The 21,616-nt window shown below is 36.1% G+C and overlaps 1 protein-coding gene across 5 annotated transcripts in view; it reads left to right on the top strand.

Moving 5' to 3' along the window:
• TBCK (TBC1 domain containing kinase) overlaps window positions 1–21,616 on the top strand; it is a 196,666-nt gene that overhangs the window by 16,951 nt on the left and 158,099 nt on the right. For all 5 annotated transcript variants that reach the window (XM_024574746.3, XM_024574745.3, XM_053922135.1 and 2 more), the window contains one exon: window positions 20,579–20,693. In XM_024574746.3, the coding sequence (XP_024430514.2) occupies window positions 20,579–20,693 (115 nt within the window). The remainder of the gene's footprint in view (window positions 1–20,578; window positions 20,694–21,616) is intronic.

Here is a 21,616-nt window from a genome sequence, read left to right as displayed (position 1 = left end):
AATTTTTTACTTTCTGATCAAGGCATTATATGGTACATGTTCTTCCAAAACTTCCCAAACTCACTGAAATTTTCACTTAAGGTATGTGCTTTTCACCTATGTAAATTGTACTTTCTTTTTTTTTTTTTTGAAAAAAAGCCAGTTGAGTTATTTTTTGACTTGACTTGTGAATACTTCATATGGCAACAGTAGTATGTTGGTAATGAAGATGCTTGATCCTGTGGCATACTTCTTTATATTTCTTTGTTTAGAAGAAATAGTGTGAATTAGTTATTGCTTCTTAACGAATTACCACAACACTTAGTGGCTTTAAAACAGCAATAAATATTTATCACTTCTTATACTTTCTCTGGGTCAGGAATTCAGAAATGGCTTAACAGAGTCCTTCTAGCTTAGGGCCGCACGAGGCTGCAGTGTATCAGCTGGAGCTGTGGCCGTCAAAGCTTAACTGGAGCGGATGATCTGTTTCCAACAGCTCAGTCGTTGGGTGCCAGTTACTGACAGGGGACTTTAGTTCCTCCCTGCCTTCCTGGCCTTTCCAACGCCTCTGGGCTAGCCTCATAGCAAGGTAGATAAGAAATATTTCTTAAAATTATTCTGTATTCATTTAGGGTAGTTGGGGCAGAAGAAAGAAGTAGTTCAGTCTATGAAGAGAGAGAGAGGGTAGAACATTAAGGGGATATCCAGAAGTACTAGAGGTGGAATAGGGCCTTCACAAACATTACCAAGTTTGAAGTCGTCCTATATTTGATGTCTGTGAATCTGTTTAATTGCTACCCTAAAGCCAGATTTAAGATACTGAAAAGTGGAGAAATTAAATCTTAACTCCTTTCCGAAAGATTTTCCAGAGAATGTTGAAAAAAAAGATATATCTTCATCACTCCTATTAAAGCAAGCATGAGGAAATGGTTTGCCTTTTAAGTCTAGATGCTATTTGGAAAGTATTTGCCTTTTGTGTTAGTATTATTCAGAGCATGTACTTTTACTTAATCGATAAAAGTGCCAGTAACTGTAATTCACAGACAGATATTCAGCAGATTTTGGCACATACAGGAAAGGTTCTGCATTGTCCTTAAATTTGCAAGTGAAGATGGGGTGAGTAGTGAAGGTGTGTTCTTTAATAAAATGTATTTTGTCATGTGTTTTTAGGGTTATGGTTTTGAAAATTTACCAGAGAAAGCTCAGCATTGCAGGGGTTATGTGTGGAGACTTTGACGGGAAGCCGGCTATGTCTGCAGCTGTTCACTGGGTTGGTGGAAAACCTGATCTGACTTAACTTGGAAGAATAAGTTGTAAATGCCCCTATTAAAAGATTGCCTACTCACTGAATTAGGTATTCCGAAGAATTTTGGACACATTGTAGAATGCAGTCCAGAGTTGGATAAGCCACATGGCGTAGTCATCATAAATATTTAGAATGTAAGATTCTTATTTTAGGATATAACCTGATGGTGGAAGTTGAGATGCTTATTAATTTTCTCCCTTCAACAGCCCTCGTTTCAAAGTGCCTTTGAAATTATTGCAATGTAGTCAAGTAACTTAGAAATTTATGTAACTGACACATATTTTTTCTTCCTATTTTACTCGTTTTGTTTAAAGACAGAAAGTAATACCAAAAGATGCTCTTCACTCAGGCTTGGAATTTTGCAGTTATCTTTTTTTTTTTTTTTTAAGATTTTATTTGTCTTTAGAGGGAAAAGATGGGAGGGAGAAAGAGAGGACGAGAAACATGAATGTGAGAGAGAAGCACGGGTCAGTTGCCTCCCATGTGCACCTGGACCAGGAACCAAACCCGCAAACCAGGCACAGGCCCTGACCAGGAATTGATGGGGCAACCTTTCTCTTTGCAGGACGATGTCCAACCGACGGAGCCACACTGGTCAGGGCTTGCAGTTATCTTTTGTTTTCTCCCTCTCCCACACTCCAGATCCTATTCGTTGTCAAGTATCTTTACCTGAGCCCTGGTGATGTTTCTTGCATCTCTGCTGTCCTCTACCATCTTTAGTTCAGGCCTTCATTAACAAACAGCCTGATTATTACATGGCAACTTTCTCCTAACTGGGCTTCCTGCCTTAATCTTTCTATATTCCAGTCACTCCTGCTTTCTGCTAGCATATTAATATTTTCAAAATCAGTCCATTCTCTGCTTAAAAGCATTTGGTTGTTTTTATTGTATGAGTGTGTTTGTGAGTGAAGAAAAGTCATTATCTAGTCATATGACTTCAATCTAACTCTATTTCCAAATAGTGTCTAAATTGTACAAGTAGTTTTATTGTTACCAATATACAGTTGAGAAGATGAGTGCCAGAGAATAGAAGTACACCACGACGACTGCACATTTTCCAACAGTGTATTTTCATTCCTTCACACAATGTATAGCCCTTCTTCAAGTAATTCACTTAGCTCTCTTTGTATCCCTCTGTTATACCATACCGCTGAACCAAAGCAAAAATTATATTTTTTCCTTCTCCAAATTCCCTTATTATATTGTATCTCTTTAGTTGCAAGGTAACTTTCCCCTTCTAGCCTGTAATTGTTTGCCTGCAATTATAGAATTAAGGGAGATTTTAAGGGAATTTACCTCCCCTAATTGACTACACTTTTTTAAACATGTATACTATAGTTTTTTATTGTTCTTTATACTGAAGAAGGTAGTGTAAGAGTTTGTGAGTATAGTTGATGTGCTGTAAATTAACTATCAATGGAACTAAATATGTTTTTAGTTTACATGCAGTTTGAATTGTTTTCCTGTTACCTTCCTTTTCAATCTTGTGCCATAATTTTATTTCCCAGACAAATGAGTTTTTGTGAAAGTATGAAGCAAATGTCATTTTATTAATTTGTTAGCTGTTTTCTTGGAGTTTTTCTTTATAGCATGATTAGAGGAAACAAATTGTTCATTTCCATTCTCATGGCTCTGAAGAAGAATGCACTTCTAAGTTCCTTCAGGCTATTGGCAGAATTCAGCTCCTTGCAGTTGTAGGACTGAGGTCCCCGTTTCTGTGATTACTGTCAGTCAGGGGCTGCTCTCCGCTCCTAGAGGCCATCTGCATTCTCTTATTTTCTCTGCCTCTAACCTCTAGATCTGGATTTCAAGGACTCATGTGATAAGATCTGCCTCATCTGGACAACCCCCCTTTCATCTTCTTTTTCTTTTTATGTATGTATTTATTTTTAGTGGAAGAAAAGGAGAGAGAGAGGTAGAGAAACATCAATGTGTGTTTGCTTCTTGTACATCTCCAACCTGGGACCTGGCCCACAACCCAGGCATGTGCAGGCAACCTGGGATTGAACCAGGGACGTTATGGTTTACAGGATGTCGCCCAGCCCACTGAGCCACACCAGTCAGGGCAGCCCCACTTTCCTAAAATCAACTGTGTCATATAATATAATGTGATCGCGGGAATGAAATTCATCATATTTATAATTTGGGGGATTATCAGGTGCACATTAGGGAGCAAACATCTTGGGAGCCATCTTAGAATTCTGCCTACCACAGTTTGGTTAGTTAAAATTTGGTAACACTTTGAATTTTATTCTGTGGTGCTGTTTATAGTCATAAAGACAAAAGAGGGATGAAATAGTAATGAAATTAAGCAGTACAATTTCCTGTCAAGGAATGTTTGAAAAGCAAAAACTAAGTTGATAAATCATAGTGTCAACATGTAAAAGAACTACAATTCAGGAAGCACTTGGAGTCAGGCAAGAGGCTCAGAGGTTTTTTTGGATTTTTTTTTTTTGTCTTTGTCTTCATTTTTAGCTATACATTTTTTCTTTTTTTTAGTGATCGTAGTAAGGATTACAATATAGATCTTTAATTTACCACAGTATTTTATGAATTGATATTGTGCCAATTAACGTATAATGTAGGAATCTTATAACAATATAAGTCTACTTTCCCTTCCACATCTTTTGAGTATTGTTCATACATTTTAAAATTTGTGTTTACTAAAAAAACCTTTTACATATATTATAAAACTGATCATACATTGTTACTGTTTTTGCTTTAACCAATTTCTTTGACAATCTTGAGAAATGAGAAAAAAAATTTTAGGTTTAACCGTGTATTTACTGTTTCCTGAATTCTTCATTACTTTGTTTTGATCCAGGCTTCCATCTGGTATCATTTTCCTTCAGCCTGAAAAACTTCCTTTAAAATATATTTTAGTTCAGATCTGATGCTGACAAATTCTCACAGATTTTGGCCATCTGAAAATGTCTTTATGTCATCTTAACTTAATTTTTTTTCTTGGTTAGTATTTTATTATAAAAATTTGTTAAACTAAGCAAAGTTGAAAGAATTGTACAATATATCAATATTCTACAATTAACATTTTGCCAACTTTAGCTGTATCACATAATCTATTCATCTTACTATTTGGTCATTAACTCATGCTATAATTTTGGTGTATTTCAAAGTAAGTCACAGATGTAGGATCCCTAAATCTTCCAATCTACATATCGTTAACTAGAATTAGCATGTGTGTGTGTATTCTTTTAGGTAAAATTTGTATTCAGTGAAGTACAAAAGTTTGTGTATCAGTTGATGAATTTTGACAGATGCACGCGCTCATATAACCCCACATGTATCAAAGTCAGATCTCGTCATCATCCTAGAAATTTCCCTCACGCCCCTTCTCAGTAAATCTTTGCCCTTCATTCTATTTCTGTCTCCCAGCAGTAACCATTTTTCTTCATTTTTCACCTTAGGTCTGTTTGTTTATTCTAGTAATATATAGAGTTAGAATTATATGGTATATATTCTTTTGTGTAGGGCTTCTTTCACTCACCGTAATGTTTCTAGAAGTCATCTATGTGGTTTCATTTATTATATATAGCTCATTCATTTTTATTGCTGAAGTGTATTCTATTTTATGAATGTGAGAGGTAGAGAAATTTCATAAAAATTGCTATGAACTGGGGGTTTAGCAATTTTCTGTGTATGAACTCCTGGGATATTTCCAGGTTTTGACTATTAAAGTTTTGAGGAATATTTTTGTTGTCCTTTTTGTGCGCAAATATTTTCATATTCCTGGGTAAATATGTAGCAGTTGAATTGATAACTTTTAGGGTAGGTATATAATTAATACTAGAAACTACCAGACCTTTTTCTGAAGTACTGTACCTTTCGCATTACTACTAACAGTGTGTGTGAGAGTTCTGGTTCCTCCATATTCCTTCCAGCAGTTGGTATGTTCATTCTTTTACTTTTAGCCACTATGTAGTGATATCTCACTGTAGATTTTAGTTTCATTTCCAGGATGACTAAAGATGTTAAGCTCTTTTCATGTAGCTATTGGGCATTCACATCATGACATACATATCTGTTCAACTTTTGTTCCTATTTTTAAGTGGCCTGTCTTTTTATTACTGATTTATAAGCATTCTTTGTATATTTTCTATAGTCTCCATACATATATTTTGCTAGATATATTTTGTGAATATTTTCTGCCAGTCTGACTTGTCTATTCATTTTTCAGGTTTATCTTCATGAGAAAAAATTATTTATGATGAATTTTAATGTATCCATATTTTTTTATGGTTATTGCTTTCTGTATCCCTTCTGAGAAACCTTTGCCTCCTCCCAAGTCATGAAGATATTGTCATGTTTTCTTCTAGAAGCATGATAGTTTTATATTTAATATTGGTTCTTTGATCTTCCTCAATTTAATATTTGTACATGGTCCTCATGTTTAATTTTTGCCATATGGATATTCAGTTATTCTAGCTTTATTTGTTTGAAGGACTTTCCTTTCCCCATTTGCTTGCTTTGGTGCTTTTATTGAAAATCAAATGACCATTTATATGGTCTGCTTCTGGCCTTCTGTCTTGTTTTATTTATCTATTTTCCTATCCTAATGCCAGCACCATACTGTCCTAATTACTCTAGCTTTATAGTAAATCTCGAAGTCAGGAAATATAAATTTTCCAGCATTGTTCTTTTGTTTCAAGATTGCTTCAGCTATTCTTGGTTGTTTGCATCTACATATAAATTGTATAATAAACTTCTCAGTTTCTAAAAATGTCCGTTGATGTCCTGATTGGGATTGCATTGAACTGATTTGGGACAACTGACGTCCTAACAATATCGAGTCATTCAATGAATGGCTGTGTTGTTTCTCTTCAAAGTTTTGAGTCTTCTTTAATTTTTCTCAGCAATATCTTACTGTTTACAATGTAGAGTTCTTGTTCTGTTAAGTTTATGCCTAAGTATCTTATGTTTTGATATAATTATAAATAAAATTGTGTTTTATTTTGAATTGTTTGCTGCTAGGATATAAAGGTACAAGCAGCATAGGCATATAGTATGTAGCACAAGCATGAAGCAGATGAAGAAAAAAGAAATATAAAACATAAAGATTGGAGGAGAACCAAGATGGCGGCGTAGGTAGACACACTGCGCCTCCTCGCACAACCAGAACTGACAGAGAATCGAACAGCAAGGGGGACCAACACCAAGAAAATAGAAAATAACCATTCATCCAGACTGGTAGGAGGGGCGGAGACGGGCACCGGGGTGGAGAGGACTCGCGTGGCTGTGGCGGGACTGAGACTGGCGGAGTGTGGGACGAACGGGGCAGGCAGTCGGAGCACTAGCAGACCCTGCGGCGGCCCCACATCTGCGCAGATAAACCGAGAGGGCCGGACTCAGAGTGGCGGAGAGTGGGGCAGGCAGAGCAGCGGGTAGCACCCCGCGGCACCAAATTCGCCCACAGATAAACCTGACTAACGGCGGGCAACGAAGCAGACCATGCAACCCAGGGCTCCAGCTCCAGGAAATAAAGCCTCAAACCTCTGATTGAAAGCACCCCTGGGGGTTGGGGCGGCAGCAGGAGAGACTCCCAGCCTCACAGAAGAGGTTGTTGGAGAGACCCACAGGGGCCTAGAGTGTGCACAGGCCCACTTACTCGGGAACCAGCACCAGAGTGGCCCAGTTTGATTGTGGGTAGCGGAGTGAAAGATTGAAGCCGGAGGACAGTGAGGCCGGCGCCATTGCTCCCGCTCGGCCCCTCCCCCACGTACAGCGCTCGGCCCCTCCCCCACATACAGCGTCACAGCTCAGCGACCAGCGTTACCCCGCCCTGGTGAACACCTAAGGCTCCGCCCCTTAAAGTAACAGACGCGCCAAGACAAAAAAAAAAAAAAAAAAGGCCCAAATGACAGAACACTTCAAAGCTCCAGAAAAAATACAACTAAGCGAGGAAGAGATAGCCAACCTATCAGATGCACAGTTCAAAGCACTGGTTATCAATATGCTCACAGACTTGGTTGAATCTATTCGAAAAACAGATGAAAAAATGAAGCCTATGCTAAGAGAAACAAAGGAAAATGTACAGGGAACCAATAGTGATGAGAAGGAAACTGGGACTCAAATCAATGGTGTGGACCAGAAGGAAGAAACAAACATCCAAACAGAAAAGAATGAAGAAACAAGAACTTGGAAAAATGAGGAGAGGCTTAGGAACCTCCCGGACGCCTTGAAACGTTCCCACATCCAAATTATAGGGGTGCCAGAAGGAGAAGAGGAAGAACAAAAAATTGAAAACTTATTTGAACAAATAATGAAGGAGAACTTCCCCGATCTGGCAAAGGAAATAGACTTCCAGGAAGTACTGGAAGCTCAGAGAGTCCCAAAGAAGCTGGACCCAAGGAGGAACACACCAAGGCACATTATAATTACATTACCCAAGATTAAACGCAAGGACCTACATCCAAGATTACTGTATCCAGCAAAGCTATCACTTAGAATGGAAGGGAAGATAAAGTGCTTCTCAGATAAGGTCAAGTTAAAGAAGCTCATCATCACCAAGCCCTTATTATATGAAATGTTAAAGGGAGTTACCTAAGAAAAAGAAGATCAAAAATTGGAACAGTAAAAATGACAGCAAACTCACAGTTATTAACGGCCACACATAAAACAAAAATGAGAGCAAACTAGGCAAACAACTAGAACATGAGGGTTGTCATTAAGGGAGTGGGAGGGGGAGAGAGGGGGAAAGGTACAGAGAATAAGTAGCATAGATGATAGGTGGAAAATAGACAGGGGGAGGGTAAAAATAGTGTAGGAAATGTAGAAGCCAAAGAACTTATAAGTATGACCTATGGACATGAACTATAGGGGGGGAATGTGGGAGGGAGGGGGGTGGGCAGGATGGAGTGGAGTGGGGGGGAAATGGGACAACTGTAATAGCATAATCAATAAATATATTTAAAAAAAAATTAAATAAATAAATAAATCTAAAAAAAAAAAAACAAAAAAAAACATAAAGATTGTAAGATAGAAAAGGAAAGGAAGGAGGAGAGGATAATAATAGGAGGAGAAAGAGTTGTATACCTGTTTCTAGTCAATGATAATCTATAAAAGAATGCCTTGAATTGAAAAATGAGTTAGCAAAGTCAGAGGAAATAAGGCCAATATAAAAATATCAGCAATAAAATATTAAAATATGTTGCTTATTTATCAGGAACTCACCCAAACTGCTTAGCATTTTCTTTCTTAAGTGTATTAGATTAAGTCTCCCTCTTGGAAAATTGGGGGGGGGTCCAGTGAGATAGAAAATGGTCATATAATATAGTTTTTGAATAATACTAAGATCTAGAGCAGATTCACCAGCTTGTTGTCCCCAAGACTTAGATGTTAAATTATTTAGGTAGACAAGGTGACAGAAATCACCAATTTGGGGGCATGGGCCTCAGAAGAGGTGGCTTGACGGTTTCTGTCCAGTGCTCATTTCAGACGAGATAGTTGGAAAACCAATATAGCCAATGCTGTCAAGGATGATAAATACTTCTTTAGTGTTTTAATCAAAGACAGATATTTTTGACTGAACAGAGGGCGACTCTATCTCTGCAGGGATGTGGCCTGCAGTCATAATTGCTAGCAAGGTCAGAACTTTTCAGAGAGAGCAAGGTTGTATCTGGTCAATTGCTTGAACAAATACTTGATTAGAGTCCCAGTAGACACCAAAAGAAAGCATGAGAGAAATTATCTTTGAAAACAGAATTGAGAGTGGAAATTGTCAAATGTTCTTCCCTGACATAGAATAAGCCAAATTCTATAAAATTTTAAAATTTGAGCACATCTGCTCAGTGAACTTATCAAAATAGCAAGACTATCCCCAGATATCTAAATGAGTTAACTTGTCGAAGGGTCTTCCTTACAATTATTCGCCTGGATGTCACTGTGCTCTCCAAAATGATTTTAGTTTTGGCATAATTAGAGGTTAGATGTTCTCTCAAACAATAACTGGCCAATATTTCTTAAAGCCGTTTCTGGATGGGAGGCATGTCATCTCTGCAGTGTTGGGAGGGGTGTATCTAGTTTACCTGGAAGCATTCAAGTAAGAAAGGAGGACTATCTCTGGATTTTTGTCTCTTCCTCTCAAATAATTATTTGCCCTGACATAGAGGGTCATTTTCAGTTATTCTTAATTGTATGATAATACTTCATTAAAGACTTGTTGAAGAATATTAAAAAGCACTGAGATAACATTTGCATTGTATAGTTTAGCACATGAGTGATTATGATCTGTAGTGTCATAAGCAGACAAGAATTCTTTCAAAAGATTTATTAACAGAATCTGACTAAATTTAACAGAAACTAATCAAGACCATGGTCATAGGTGTAGTTTTACCACAAAAACTTTTCTTTTTCTCTTGTTAAATGTTAGCCTTGAAAATCTATGTCTATAATTAATTGGCAAAATTTTAGGAGCTCCAGGGGAGTCCAGCCTTTTGGCGTCTCTGGACCACACTGGAAGAAGAAGAGTTGTGCTAGGCCACACATTAAATGCACTGTGACATGCAATCACAAAAAATCTCATAATGTTTTGTGTAAGGTTACAATTTTGTGTTGGGCCGCATTCATAGCCATCCTGGGCTGCATGCAACTCATGGGCCACGGGTTGGATACCTCTAATTCTAAATGAGCTTTCTCTACATTTAAAAAAAATTAAATTTACTGGGATGGCATTGGTTAATAAAGTTATATAGGTTTCAAGTGTACAATTATATAATACATCATCTGTATATTGCATTGTGTGCCTGCCACCCAAAGTCAAGTCTTCTTCTATCACCATATATTGACCACCCTTCCCCTTTATTCCCCTGCATCCCCTTCCCTCTGGTAACCACCTAACTGTTGCCTGTGTCTATGCGGTTCTCTTTGTTTGTTGTTCTTGTTTGTTGGCATATACTGAGGGAATGCCATATAAGGAGTTAAGCTAAATACATTAGGAACAATTTTAAAAACAATTTGGGACATAACTTTAAGTGGGTTACTTTGAAATTTAAAACATTGAACCATATAATTCATAAACAGAAGAGACAGAACAAAGGAAGGGGCACAATATTTATTAAACATATACTATGTCCTAGTTGCTGTTCTACATGCTTTGCATAGGTAGCTTCAAGGTCATTGATCCTAGTCAGTGAGTGATCTGAGGTTTACAGAGTGTCAGGTGTCTTCTAATGTCAGGAGCCATGAGCACAGGCAGCATGAACAGTAAACGGTGCCTTTCATAGGCCTCTTCTTACTGTGGCTTTTCTTTGAGCAATAGTGCTCCGGAACGTGCTTCTCGGATAGGTTCAAAAACCAGTGTTTCTTGAGAGAATGAGCAGCTTTAAATTTCCAAGTACAGTGAGTCCTGTCATTAATTATCATACTTTCTTGCTGCCTTTGTGGGCATTTCTTTGTTTCCTGTTATCTCGATCAAACTAGAAACCAGAGAACGCAGTCCTTTCACTTCGGCAGACAAGGAAACAAGCACCACTGGGTTCATTATGACTGAAATCTGCTGGTATCCTTATGGCAGAATGGGTTCTCGTACGATAGTTGGGTTGGGGAAAAGAAAACTGCATGTAGTACAAAGAAATACACAGGAGGTGTATGAGTTATTATTCCATCTTGGCCTTCTCAGCCACCTATTATTTATGTAAATGCAAAATTTAAATTAGAAATGATTTCTTTATTCTAAACTATACAGGGACTCAAATGGGAAGGACTGAGCAAAAATGATGATGCTAAGAACATAATGTGAAAATTTTGTGTAATAATGTTGTGCTAGACATTGTCCTAAGCACACTATAGTGATTACCTTACTCCTTTCTTATAAGAGCTCTATGGTATACTTCACTACATTACTTCCTTTTGATGTGTGAGGAAACTTAGGCGCCTATGAGGAATTTAACTCTAGCTCCATATCCTCTCAGTTTTCCAGAAAGGAGCAAGCCATTTTTATTGATTGCTGTGCAAGTCCTGAGATTTTCAGTTACACCAGTTTAAGAACAATTACGATGGCCGGAGAAAGTGGTTGACAAGCCTGAGTCACATTTCCATTCCTAAAGGCAGGGTATACGATGTGGATGTACATGAGAGAGATGGAATCTGAAATGAACATTAAGTTATCGTTGGGAGAAGGGGCATGGGCGTCAGAAAGGGAAACAGTAGATTTCCACTGCAGTTTGAAGATCTGGTAACTGAGGCTAGAGCAGTTACCTTATCACTACCTGCCACGGTGCTATAGCTAGAGCTCAAATTCTCTCTTTTGACTTCACCATCCATTCTGTTACTAAACACTAAGAGGCAGTTACTCTAGCAGTTAAGGATGTGGTCTCTAAGACCAAGCTGCTAGGTTTGAATCTCAACTCCACTATTTACTCACTGGAGTAAATTACTTTACCCCGCTGTGCTTCAATTTCTTACCTTCTGAGATAGTGGGAAGAATATTAATTACTAATAGAACTAATAGATGTGCATTATTTATAACAGTGCTTGATAAAGTACAGATATTTTCTTTTTTTTTTTTTTTTTATTTTATTTTTTTTTTTAAATTTATTTATTGTTATTTAATTACAGTTGTATGCCTTTTCCCCCATCCCTTCACCCCACCCCAGTACAGATATTTTCTATTAGTAGTAGTAGTGGTATTAGTGCTATTATTATAACTATTATAATGTACTAAATGATTATTTTATATTGCCAATAAGCATTGTCTGTGGAACAGTACAGCCTTTTTATAATGAGAAATTATGACTTAAATTATGACTAATCTCTTTTATACTTCTATATTAAGTACATATATGTTTCAGGCACTGGACTAGGTACTAATGAATCTGGAGATGAAAATGTAAAATCCCAACCTTTAGGTAGATTGCTGACTGGTAAGTAGATAGAGTTATAGCAAGCAATGTACACGAGGTCTATGCAAGTTATCTTCATTGACAGAGTACCGTATAGCCAGGAGACTCATGTCCCCGTGTTGGTCTCCTTGCTTTGTCTCTTTCCTGCCGTCGTTGCCCACCTAGTGAATGGGATGGTAGTGGGGGGAGAAAATGTTCATCGCACAGAGAATGCCACGCCACTTGTGGGACTTGGCAAACAAAGCTTGCACCAAGTTGTGGAGTGTTTGGCAATATTTCTGTGCCAAAAATCACCTTGTCTAATTTTTCTGGATATGTCAAACTTACTACCCTTATTGCAAGCTGAAATTTAAGGTAATTGTATTTATGCTTTTGTATGTGACTGTTTGCCTTTCTAAACTGCTTTTCTTGTCATCCAAAACTAGAATTCTGTTAGTTATACCCTGTTAAGTGAAAAGGCTCTCCACGCACAAAATGCATCTATGTAGCAGTAGAGTAGCAGCATTTGTGTACTTTCTGTCTGTCTCCTGATGGCAGTGGTCCTTTGCCACTTTTGGGGAGGTCAGCATTTTGTTTTTCTTTTGAGGAGCATGTAAAATCTCCCCGGATGTAAAAGAGGATATGGAGTGTTGTCTTCCAGGCTCAGGTGGAACATTTGCTTCTTGGGAGAAGAAAACACTGATCCGGTGGAAGTACCCCACCCCAGGACCCTCCAATCCTGCTTATCACATCATGATTTTATTCTTACAGAGAAATCAGAAAATGGAAGTGACGGAAGGGTGTCCTATCAAGGATCGGTTCCTGTTTTGCACCCTGAATTGCTGGGGTAGGCTTCAGCCACCTGTGACCCTGAGCTGGAATAAACAGATTGGAAAATAATTAGTTTACCTGTTTTAATTAATCTTTCTTAAACAGATTCATAGCTCCCATTTATTTAAATGTTTAATATTAGAAGTGTTTTGGGTATTTATTTAGAAGTTTGGTGATGTTTTTGTGGCCAGAAATATGCTGTAGGAACTCTTCATACAAATTAGTCTGTGGGAATAGTTGGTTTCATTATATTGTTATGCTTCAAGTCACAGTTTCAAAGAACATGTTGATGGTGTTAAGAGAGGTCTTACTGCATTATATAGTCTATTAAAAGACCTTGGGTTTGTTGTTGTTTTTGTTCTTTTATTTGAGAGTGACTTAGACTTCTTCTTTTTTTTATTGTTTTGTTTTGCTTTTAAGATGATCAGGACTCTATACACAGCCAATGCTCACTGATCTCTATTTAACCCCAGTTTTAGTAGTAGTTCCCACTTCATCAATTTGCAGACATGAGGCAGGATGAAGTTGGAACATTCTGCAAGCACTTCGAGCATAGTAGATGAGTGACAGAATCTCCTGGCTTTGTATCTGAACTTCATCCACTAGACTGTGCTTTCCATGTGTTTTGATCTTATCAAATTAATTTTCTGCTGAGAAAGGAAAGTTACCCAGTATTTAAGATGGAATTACCCATTTATTGTATCCTACTGAGAATTTTTTTAAATATAATCTTTATTATATTTTTTTCATTACCATTTAGTCCCCGTACCCTCCCTTCCTCCAGCAGTCACCACACTGTTGTCCGTGTTGATGAGCCCTTTTTCCTTTTTGCTCAATCCCTCCACTCCTAATTGCCCTCCCACCCCCACTAGCTGTCATCTGTTCTCCATCTATGAGTCTGTCTCTGTTTTGCTTGTTAGTTCAGTTTGTTCAGTAGATTCCACATATGAATGCAATCATATGACATTTGTCTTTCTCTGACTGGCTTATTTCACTTAGCATAATGGTCTCCAGGTCCATCCATACTGTGGCAAAGGGTAAAATTTTCCTCTTTTTTATGGCCAAGTAGAGTTCCATTGTGTAATGTCCCATAGTTGTATCCACTCACCTACTGATGGACACTTGGGCTGCTTCCATATCTTGGCTAATATATACAAAGCTGCAATGGACATAGGGGTGCTTATGTTCTTTCAACTTAGTGTTAGGGGTTCCTTCAGATATATTCCCAGAAGTGGGATCACTGGGTCAAAAGGCAGATCCATTTTTAATTTTCTGAGGTATGTCCATACTGCTTTCCACAGTGGCTGCACCTGTCTGCATTCTCACCAACAGGGCAAAAGGGTTCCCCTTTCTCCTCATCCTCACCTGCACTTATTTGTTCATTTATTGATGGTAGCCATTCTGACAGGTGTGAGATGGTATCTCATTTTGGTTTTAATTGGCATTTCTCTGATGATTAGTGATGTTGAGAATCTTTTCATATGTCTATAGTCCATCTGTATGTCCTTTTGGAGCAGTGTCTATTCAGGCCCTTTGCTCATTTTTTAATTCGGTTGTTTGTTTTTTTGGTGTTGAGTTTTGTAAGTTTTGGTTAATTTTTTGTAAGTTTGTTAAATTTTGGTGTTGCCTTTAAAAATGTTGAATATTAACCCTTTATCAGATGTATCAGTGAATATCTTCTCCCATTCTGTGGGCTGTCTTTTTATTTTGTTGTCAATTTCCTTTGCTGTGCAGAAACTTTTTAGTTTGATCAAGTCTCCATGTGTTTAATTTTTTCTTTTGTTTCTCTTGCCTGAGGAGATATATCTAATACAAAATTTCTATGAGCAATGTCCAAGATTTTGCTGCCTGTGTTTTCTTTTAGGATTTTTATAGTTTCAGGTTTAACATTTGAATCCAAGTCTTTGATCCATTTTTAATTTATTCTTGCGTGTGGTATAAGAAGGTGGCCCTGTTTCATTTTTCTGCACATATCTGAGTCATATTCCAGACTTACAGCTTTCAACTTTAGCTATTTTTGGAGTGAGAGTTAAATTGTAAAGTATGCCTACTTTCACAATTCAAGGACAGGAGACTTTATTTTTTTTAACTGATTACAAAATAATCTTTGGGTAAGCAGTTAATTACTGCATCTTCCATTTTAGAACATCTGACTTGGAGGCAAATGAATGCTTAAATTTAGCCGGATGGGTGTCCTTCAAGGCTAAAACATGTGTGCCACTAGTGAGATGAATTATTTCCTTTCTTCAGTTACAAAGACCTTCTTGTTTCTTTTTTCTTTAGGAAAAAAATCGCTTTTTAAAATATTGTAGTATTTTAAACGAAACTTAGTAAGTGATATGTGGCAAATTAAGAGCCTCAAAGACATCAGTCAGTGCCTCACTGAAAATATCCCCTCTCCAAATTTTGTGATTATAAACTGGTGGATCATTAAAAGTTATGTACTAGTTGAGCTCTTTTGTCTTGAAGTTATGGAGGAAAGTTTAGATTAAAGATAACATAGTTTTATCCTTGTGTTATTATTTGAACATTAGTCATGAATATTTATTTTTTCTCTCCATTCCTTAAATCTCCCAGTAGCTAACTATATTTTGTCTATGTTTCTCCTGCCTTACCGTTTTGTCTTGGGCTGATACCAAGTAAGGAAAGTTTTAGACCAAAATGAAACTTTGTGTGGGAGGTTTTATAAGGTAAAAGAACATCTTGAACTTACAGAATCCAGAAGTGTTTCCTTCCATGGTTTGCTGACAGGATGGGTATTTTGGCCTGTGGAGCGGCCTCAGAAATACCATGGATTACAGACGTGAGGAAATAGCATGTGTGGTTTAGTTACCACCTGTACAGGAGGGCCTTCCAAGTTTATCTCACAACCCTGACCCCTCATTGTCTTTCTTTGCCTCTATTTCTTTCGATCTGAATAATATCTCTTCTTGGAAACATTGTAAATACTGAAAAACAAAGCACTGATGGTTTGAGGTTTATAGGAATTTCTTGTTTTTTAACATCTTTATTGCAGTATAATTGATATAAAAGAAAATGCAAGTATTTTCTGTATACATTTGTTGAGTTTGGACATATGCATACCCCTATGAAACCCTCACCACAGTGAAGATAATAGCCATATCCATCACCTCCCCAAGTTTCCTTGTGTTCCTTTTTTTTTATTTTTGCACACTATAAGAACAGTTAATATGAAACCCACTCTCTTAACAAATTTTTTAAGATTTTTTTATTGTTAATTCTATTACAGTTGTCCCAATTTCCCCCCTTTGCCCTCCTGTGCACATCCCAGCCCCCACTCCCACATTTTTGGGTGCACAGTACACTGTTGTTCACTACAGGCACTGTGTTGTACAGCAGAGCTCTAGAACCGATTCATCTTACGTAACTGAAACTTTATGCCAGTTGAGTAACTCACATCTTCTTCTGTCCCCAGCCCCTAGTGACCACCGTTCTATTCTCTGCTTCTATAGGTTTGACTATTTGAGACACCTCCTGTAATGGAATCGTGCAGTATTTATCCATATGTGACTGGCGCGTTTCACTTAGCATAGTGTCCTCCAGGTCCATCCATGTCATTTCAAATGGCAAGATTTTCTTTTTTTTTTTTAAGCCAAATAATATTTAATTGTATGTATATATCACATTTTCTTTATCCATTTGTCAATGGACATTTGGCTTATAAATGAGAATCTATGTGGTATGTTTTCAGTCTGACAAAACTAGTTATCCTCACTGATTTTTACCTAGGGTTTTCTTACGTGTATTTACAGTATTCATTATTCTGCCCTTGCACACACGCATACGAGGGACTCAAGGAAACTGTTGGAGGTGACGGATGTGTCTGCTACCTTGATTGTGGGGATCGTTGCATGAGTGTATGCAAATGTCCGAACTTATCAAATTGTGTGCATTATATATAATTTTCGTTTATCATTTATGCCTCAGAAAACTATTTAAAATAATAATAAATAGTCTCCTGAAAGACACTGAAGTAGAATTGAACAAATGGAAATACATCTATTTTTCTTGGATAGAATAATTCAAATTCATAAAGATGTTGTCTTAGATAATATACAGATTTAATGTGAACCCAATTCAAATAACAAATACTAACAAGTATTGGTATTTTTGAGCTAAAATAATTGCAGGAATCTGTCTGAACAACTTAGTCTAATTCACAATTTTAGCAAGATATCAGTGAAATTATATTTTTACCTATTATACAGTGGTTCATTCTTTGTTCAATGTGAAAAAGAGACTAGAAGGAGAGATACATTTTCAGCATATGAGTAATTTTAATTGTGTAAATCACATACTTTCAACCTAACTCTCTTCTACAGTCCATTTTGAGTTAAACTGTAACTTACAATTACTGGGCATGTAATTTTCTTTTTACTTTGCTGTTGCTCTATAATTGTATTAGCTACTTCAAAATGATATTTAAGTGATTTTATGATACACATGTTTTGCAATTTTAAAAACTAAAGCTTTAAAAACAACTAAATATGCAATATCTCACAAATACTGATCTCTTCTAATTATATAAAATATTTTCTTCTTTATAACTTACTTTATATTTTTAAATAAAATTAAGTATTAAAAGTACAAAAAGTTAGAAAGCAAATCTGATTTGCTGTCTGATTTGAACTGAAGAGTTCTAAGTCCATTAAGTATGATGTATATGTCATCTCAAGTAATAGCTGAGAAAAGCTATGCCATGAGCTTCAGCTTTTTGTTTGAGTTTTTAAAAGCTATTTCAATGTGTATGCTCATCAGCTTGAAAATTGCATGAATGTGCTTTGTGACCTGCAAATATTTTCCAATTACATCTTATAATCAATTAGCAAAAGCAATTAGAGAAAATAGAACATCGTCTTCTGTGTCCAGCTGCTTTAGAACTCTTTTAATGGGAAAAGAAAATCACTTTAAAGGTTTGGTTTTAATTTTCATGAGAAAGATGTCTGTTTTGAAATAATGTGCAACTGAGGTCCTCTAGTGTCACAGCTAAATATAACACCAGCTTTTAAGATTTTATGAAGTTTGTCTCTGAGAGAGAGAAGAAGCGAGAGAGGAGAGGGCAGAAAAGAACAAGGTCAAGAAGAATTACTACTTTAGATTTGACTCATAGCACAGAACCAAATAAGCTCAAAAAACTAGGTGGTTGTGTTTTATTTGTTAACCAATCTTAAGGAAAGTTTTGTTTGTTTGTTTGTTTTGTTTTTAGGAGGGGAGGGTTTGCATTCTTTCATAGTCTCATGTATTTATCAATGTAATTATAGTTGTTTTAAGTTTGGAATATTTTCCTTTACATAGTTGATTTATTTTTTGAGGACCTTAATGAAAACTCTGTTAAAATTCCAAATTGTTCTTGTTTCGCACATTCTCTATTTGCTTAGAGCTGGCAGTGTGGCACTTTAATATGGGACATACTATTGATAAAGAGGAATAGTTTACAGGTCGGTTCTAATAAACATTCTTCATGAATAGTAACTTTTTTGTGTTTTTACAAACTTTATGGAGCATATCAATTTATTGCTTTATTTTAAAATATGGTTGATAATCAGAAATTACCAGACAATTGAGGGAAAAAATCAGTTTGAGAGAAAAAAAACAAAGGAGAAAAAAAAATTAACCAGAGGAAATGAAGATGACACAGTTTTGCTTCCTGAATAAAATAATTCTAATTGTCCTTAGAGAGACTCAGAAGAATAGCATATTTATAACCAAAGGACATGATCCAATGAAAGGAAAAACTAGAGGAATTAAATAATAGGGCACATCAGGCTGAAGGCCATGCTCATGGGAAATAAAACAGAAAGAAAACAGATCCAATCTTCGTATGCACACCGTAGTTCCAACAAGACACAGTGGAATGAGAAAATAATGAAGCCCCCTGCCTGAAGCACACGTTTCCAAGAGAGCTGCATGTCTTTTGGACTTCTTTTAGATGGCTGTGTAAATATTGCCTTTGTAGTGAGGCCTCTCTTCTCTACTTTTTTGTCCTTAGCATTTAATCACGACATGTGATACTATGTATTCACTTGTTTATTTGTTTAGCCTTCAAGAAAGAAGGACAGGTTTTTTTTAAATCTCATTTATCAAATACGATAAGATAAAAATAATATAAGTAGCTATTTATATTATTAAAAAGTAGAAGTATATTAATCTTATCATTGTGCACAATTAACAAAGAGTTAATTATGTTAAATAAAAGTCTAACCACCAGGAAAATTGAAACAGAAACTTCTAAAGGTAGTTACCTCTGGAGAGTCAGAGTAGGATGAGAGGAGAGGGATTTTGGTCTTTCATCTCTGGTTCTTTTTTATGTTTTTTTTTAGAGGAGGGAGTCATGTTACAACTTTTTAAAAAATATATTATTTACCCTACTTTTTAAAAACATCAGTTGATTGAGATATAATGTACATACCTTAAAATTTACCCTTTTAATATACAGTTCAGACCTGCAGAAGGTCAGATGCACAGACACAGTCATGAACCCGTCAACAAAATGAAGAAGAGGAGAATCCATCGTTGCACAGTTTCCTTGTTCCTTTGTAGTCAGTCTGTCCCCTCGCACACCCATGACGACTGGTGATTCGTTATTTCATCTTGTACTTTTAATTTGTTTTAATTTAGTGTGGGTTTCTGGTAGTCTGGATATAAATGTTTTAATTCTTATCTATTCTAATAATCCTTTTATAATTGATGAGTTTATTTATATTTAATATAATGATTGATACATCTGAATTAAAACCTATTAGTTGCTTTCCAATTGTTCCTTTTGTCTTTGTCCTTCTTTCCTGTAGTTGTTGTCTGCTTTTCAATGGACTATTTTTTAGTAATTCTATTATGTCTCTTGTTATTTGACTTGTTATTTATACCTCTTTTAAAAATTATATTTAATGGTTACCTGCAAATATTAATCAATTTTTTAAACTCAATTCAAAATATAAAAAAATGGGTAGAAAGGAAACCTATACCAAAATGTTAATATTGTTGGGTCGGGCACTGAGTTTGAATGAGTCTCCCCTACTTTTTTGTATATCATTTCTAACTCCCTACATGAATGATGTTCGATTTTTAAAAAAGTTGAGAGGGGGAGAGAGAAAGAAACTGGGCATCCCTGTGGAAGATGGCTGAGAGGAAATGGGATGACAGGTAAGGGAAAAGGTTTGATAAATCATAAAGTACCGTAGGTTGCTCTGTAGATCAGTATGGATAGTAAGGTCGTGTCTATCTACCATAAAATATACTGTAGCTATTTTTCAAGGACTTGACTATTTTTGTCTTGAGCAAGAAAGATGTTTTTCATTGGCTTAGTTCTGCCATATTTCCTGATAATTTGGAAAAGCCAAAATTCTCTTCCTGGAAAGAACAAATGTGCTTTTAGAGTAGCCTTTAGTAAACTGGAGGATCTTTGTCAGATGAATACTTTTGTCGTCATAAAATTCAAAATATGTACAAATGGATATTTTGGAAAATATGTGGACTTTCTTTTCTCTGAATAGAGGAGGAACAATAAAAATAACTTTAAATTTTGTCACAAAACCTGATTTCATTAATCAAAATAGGTTCTATACCTGCTGTTTAATTGATCTGTGATGTTTTTTTGTTTCCTTCGTAGCTATTCAAAGGTCTTGTGCATCGCATTTGAAGTACTCCAGGGCTTGCAGTATATGAACAAACACGGTATAGTACATCGGGCACTGTCTCCTCATAACATACTTTTGGACAGAAAGGTAATTGCCAAAGAGTACATTAAATATTTGCTTGTTATTTGAGATTGAAAACTACCAAAATCAGACCCACTCAGGTAATCAGAGGGTAGGATAAGAATATATTTTCAGAATATTCATAATGAAAAGATGTACTCGTGATATTATAAAAAAACAAGTACAAGTTATATAAGTCCATGTGTTTTCACATGCATTGTTCTCTTTTTCCTAAGGGTCAGTTTCTAGCATCATGTCTGTTTTTCTTTCATTGTTTTCCAAAAAAGTATGTATTTTAGCTTCTTCATCCACTCCTCCTCTGAATTTGCTTTTATCTAAAGAAATCCTCTTAATTTACGTAGAATATCTTTTCTCATAGCACAACTGCATTGCATTTTCTCCTCTTTATTCTTTGTCCCTATTTCCTCTTCTTTATGTTAGTCCCCATTCTCCAGTTGTTCATACATAGCTCATTTTTTTTAGGGGGGTGGGTGGTGATGCTTCTACACTTGAAAATCTTATGAGAGAGTAATAAGAAGCTAGTCAACCCTCCTAATAGAATTATAGGTTGCAAGGTGGTATATTTTCAGGAATAATCATAATTTCATTAGTTTTCATGTGAAAATAGGATCATTCTTTTCCTCTGATTCTTTTCCAGACTTTTAGTACAGTTACCCTATGACATTAAAAATCACAAAAGAGAAAATGGTGCTTATTAATTTCATATTTATAACAGTAGAGTACCTAACCAATGTGAATTGCTTTAAAATATAAATGTTTTGTAATTCTAGGGAATAAAGTTCTGAGGAAAAACAACAAACTAATTTTGAAATCAACTTAATTTTTTATCTTAAACATCTAGAAAAGGGAAAATTTAAGAGACTTATAAAATATATTTGCCTTTTATTAGGAACTTCAGTTTTGTGATAATTATGATTATTCTCAAACAA

This window comes from Desmodus rotundus, chromosome 4 (genome assembly GCF_022682495.2).
Source record: "Desmodus rotundus isolate HL8 chromosome 4, HLdesRot8A.1, whole genome shotgun sequence".
Taxonomy (NCBI): domain Eukaryota; kingdom Metazoa; phylum Chordata; class Mammalia; order Chiroptera; family Phyllostomidae; genus Desmodus; species Desmodus rotundus.
The sequence above is the reverse complement of the archived record's forward strand: the minus strand, read 5'-3'. Positions and strand labels throughout refer to the sequence as shown.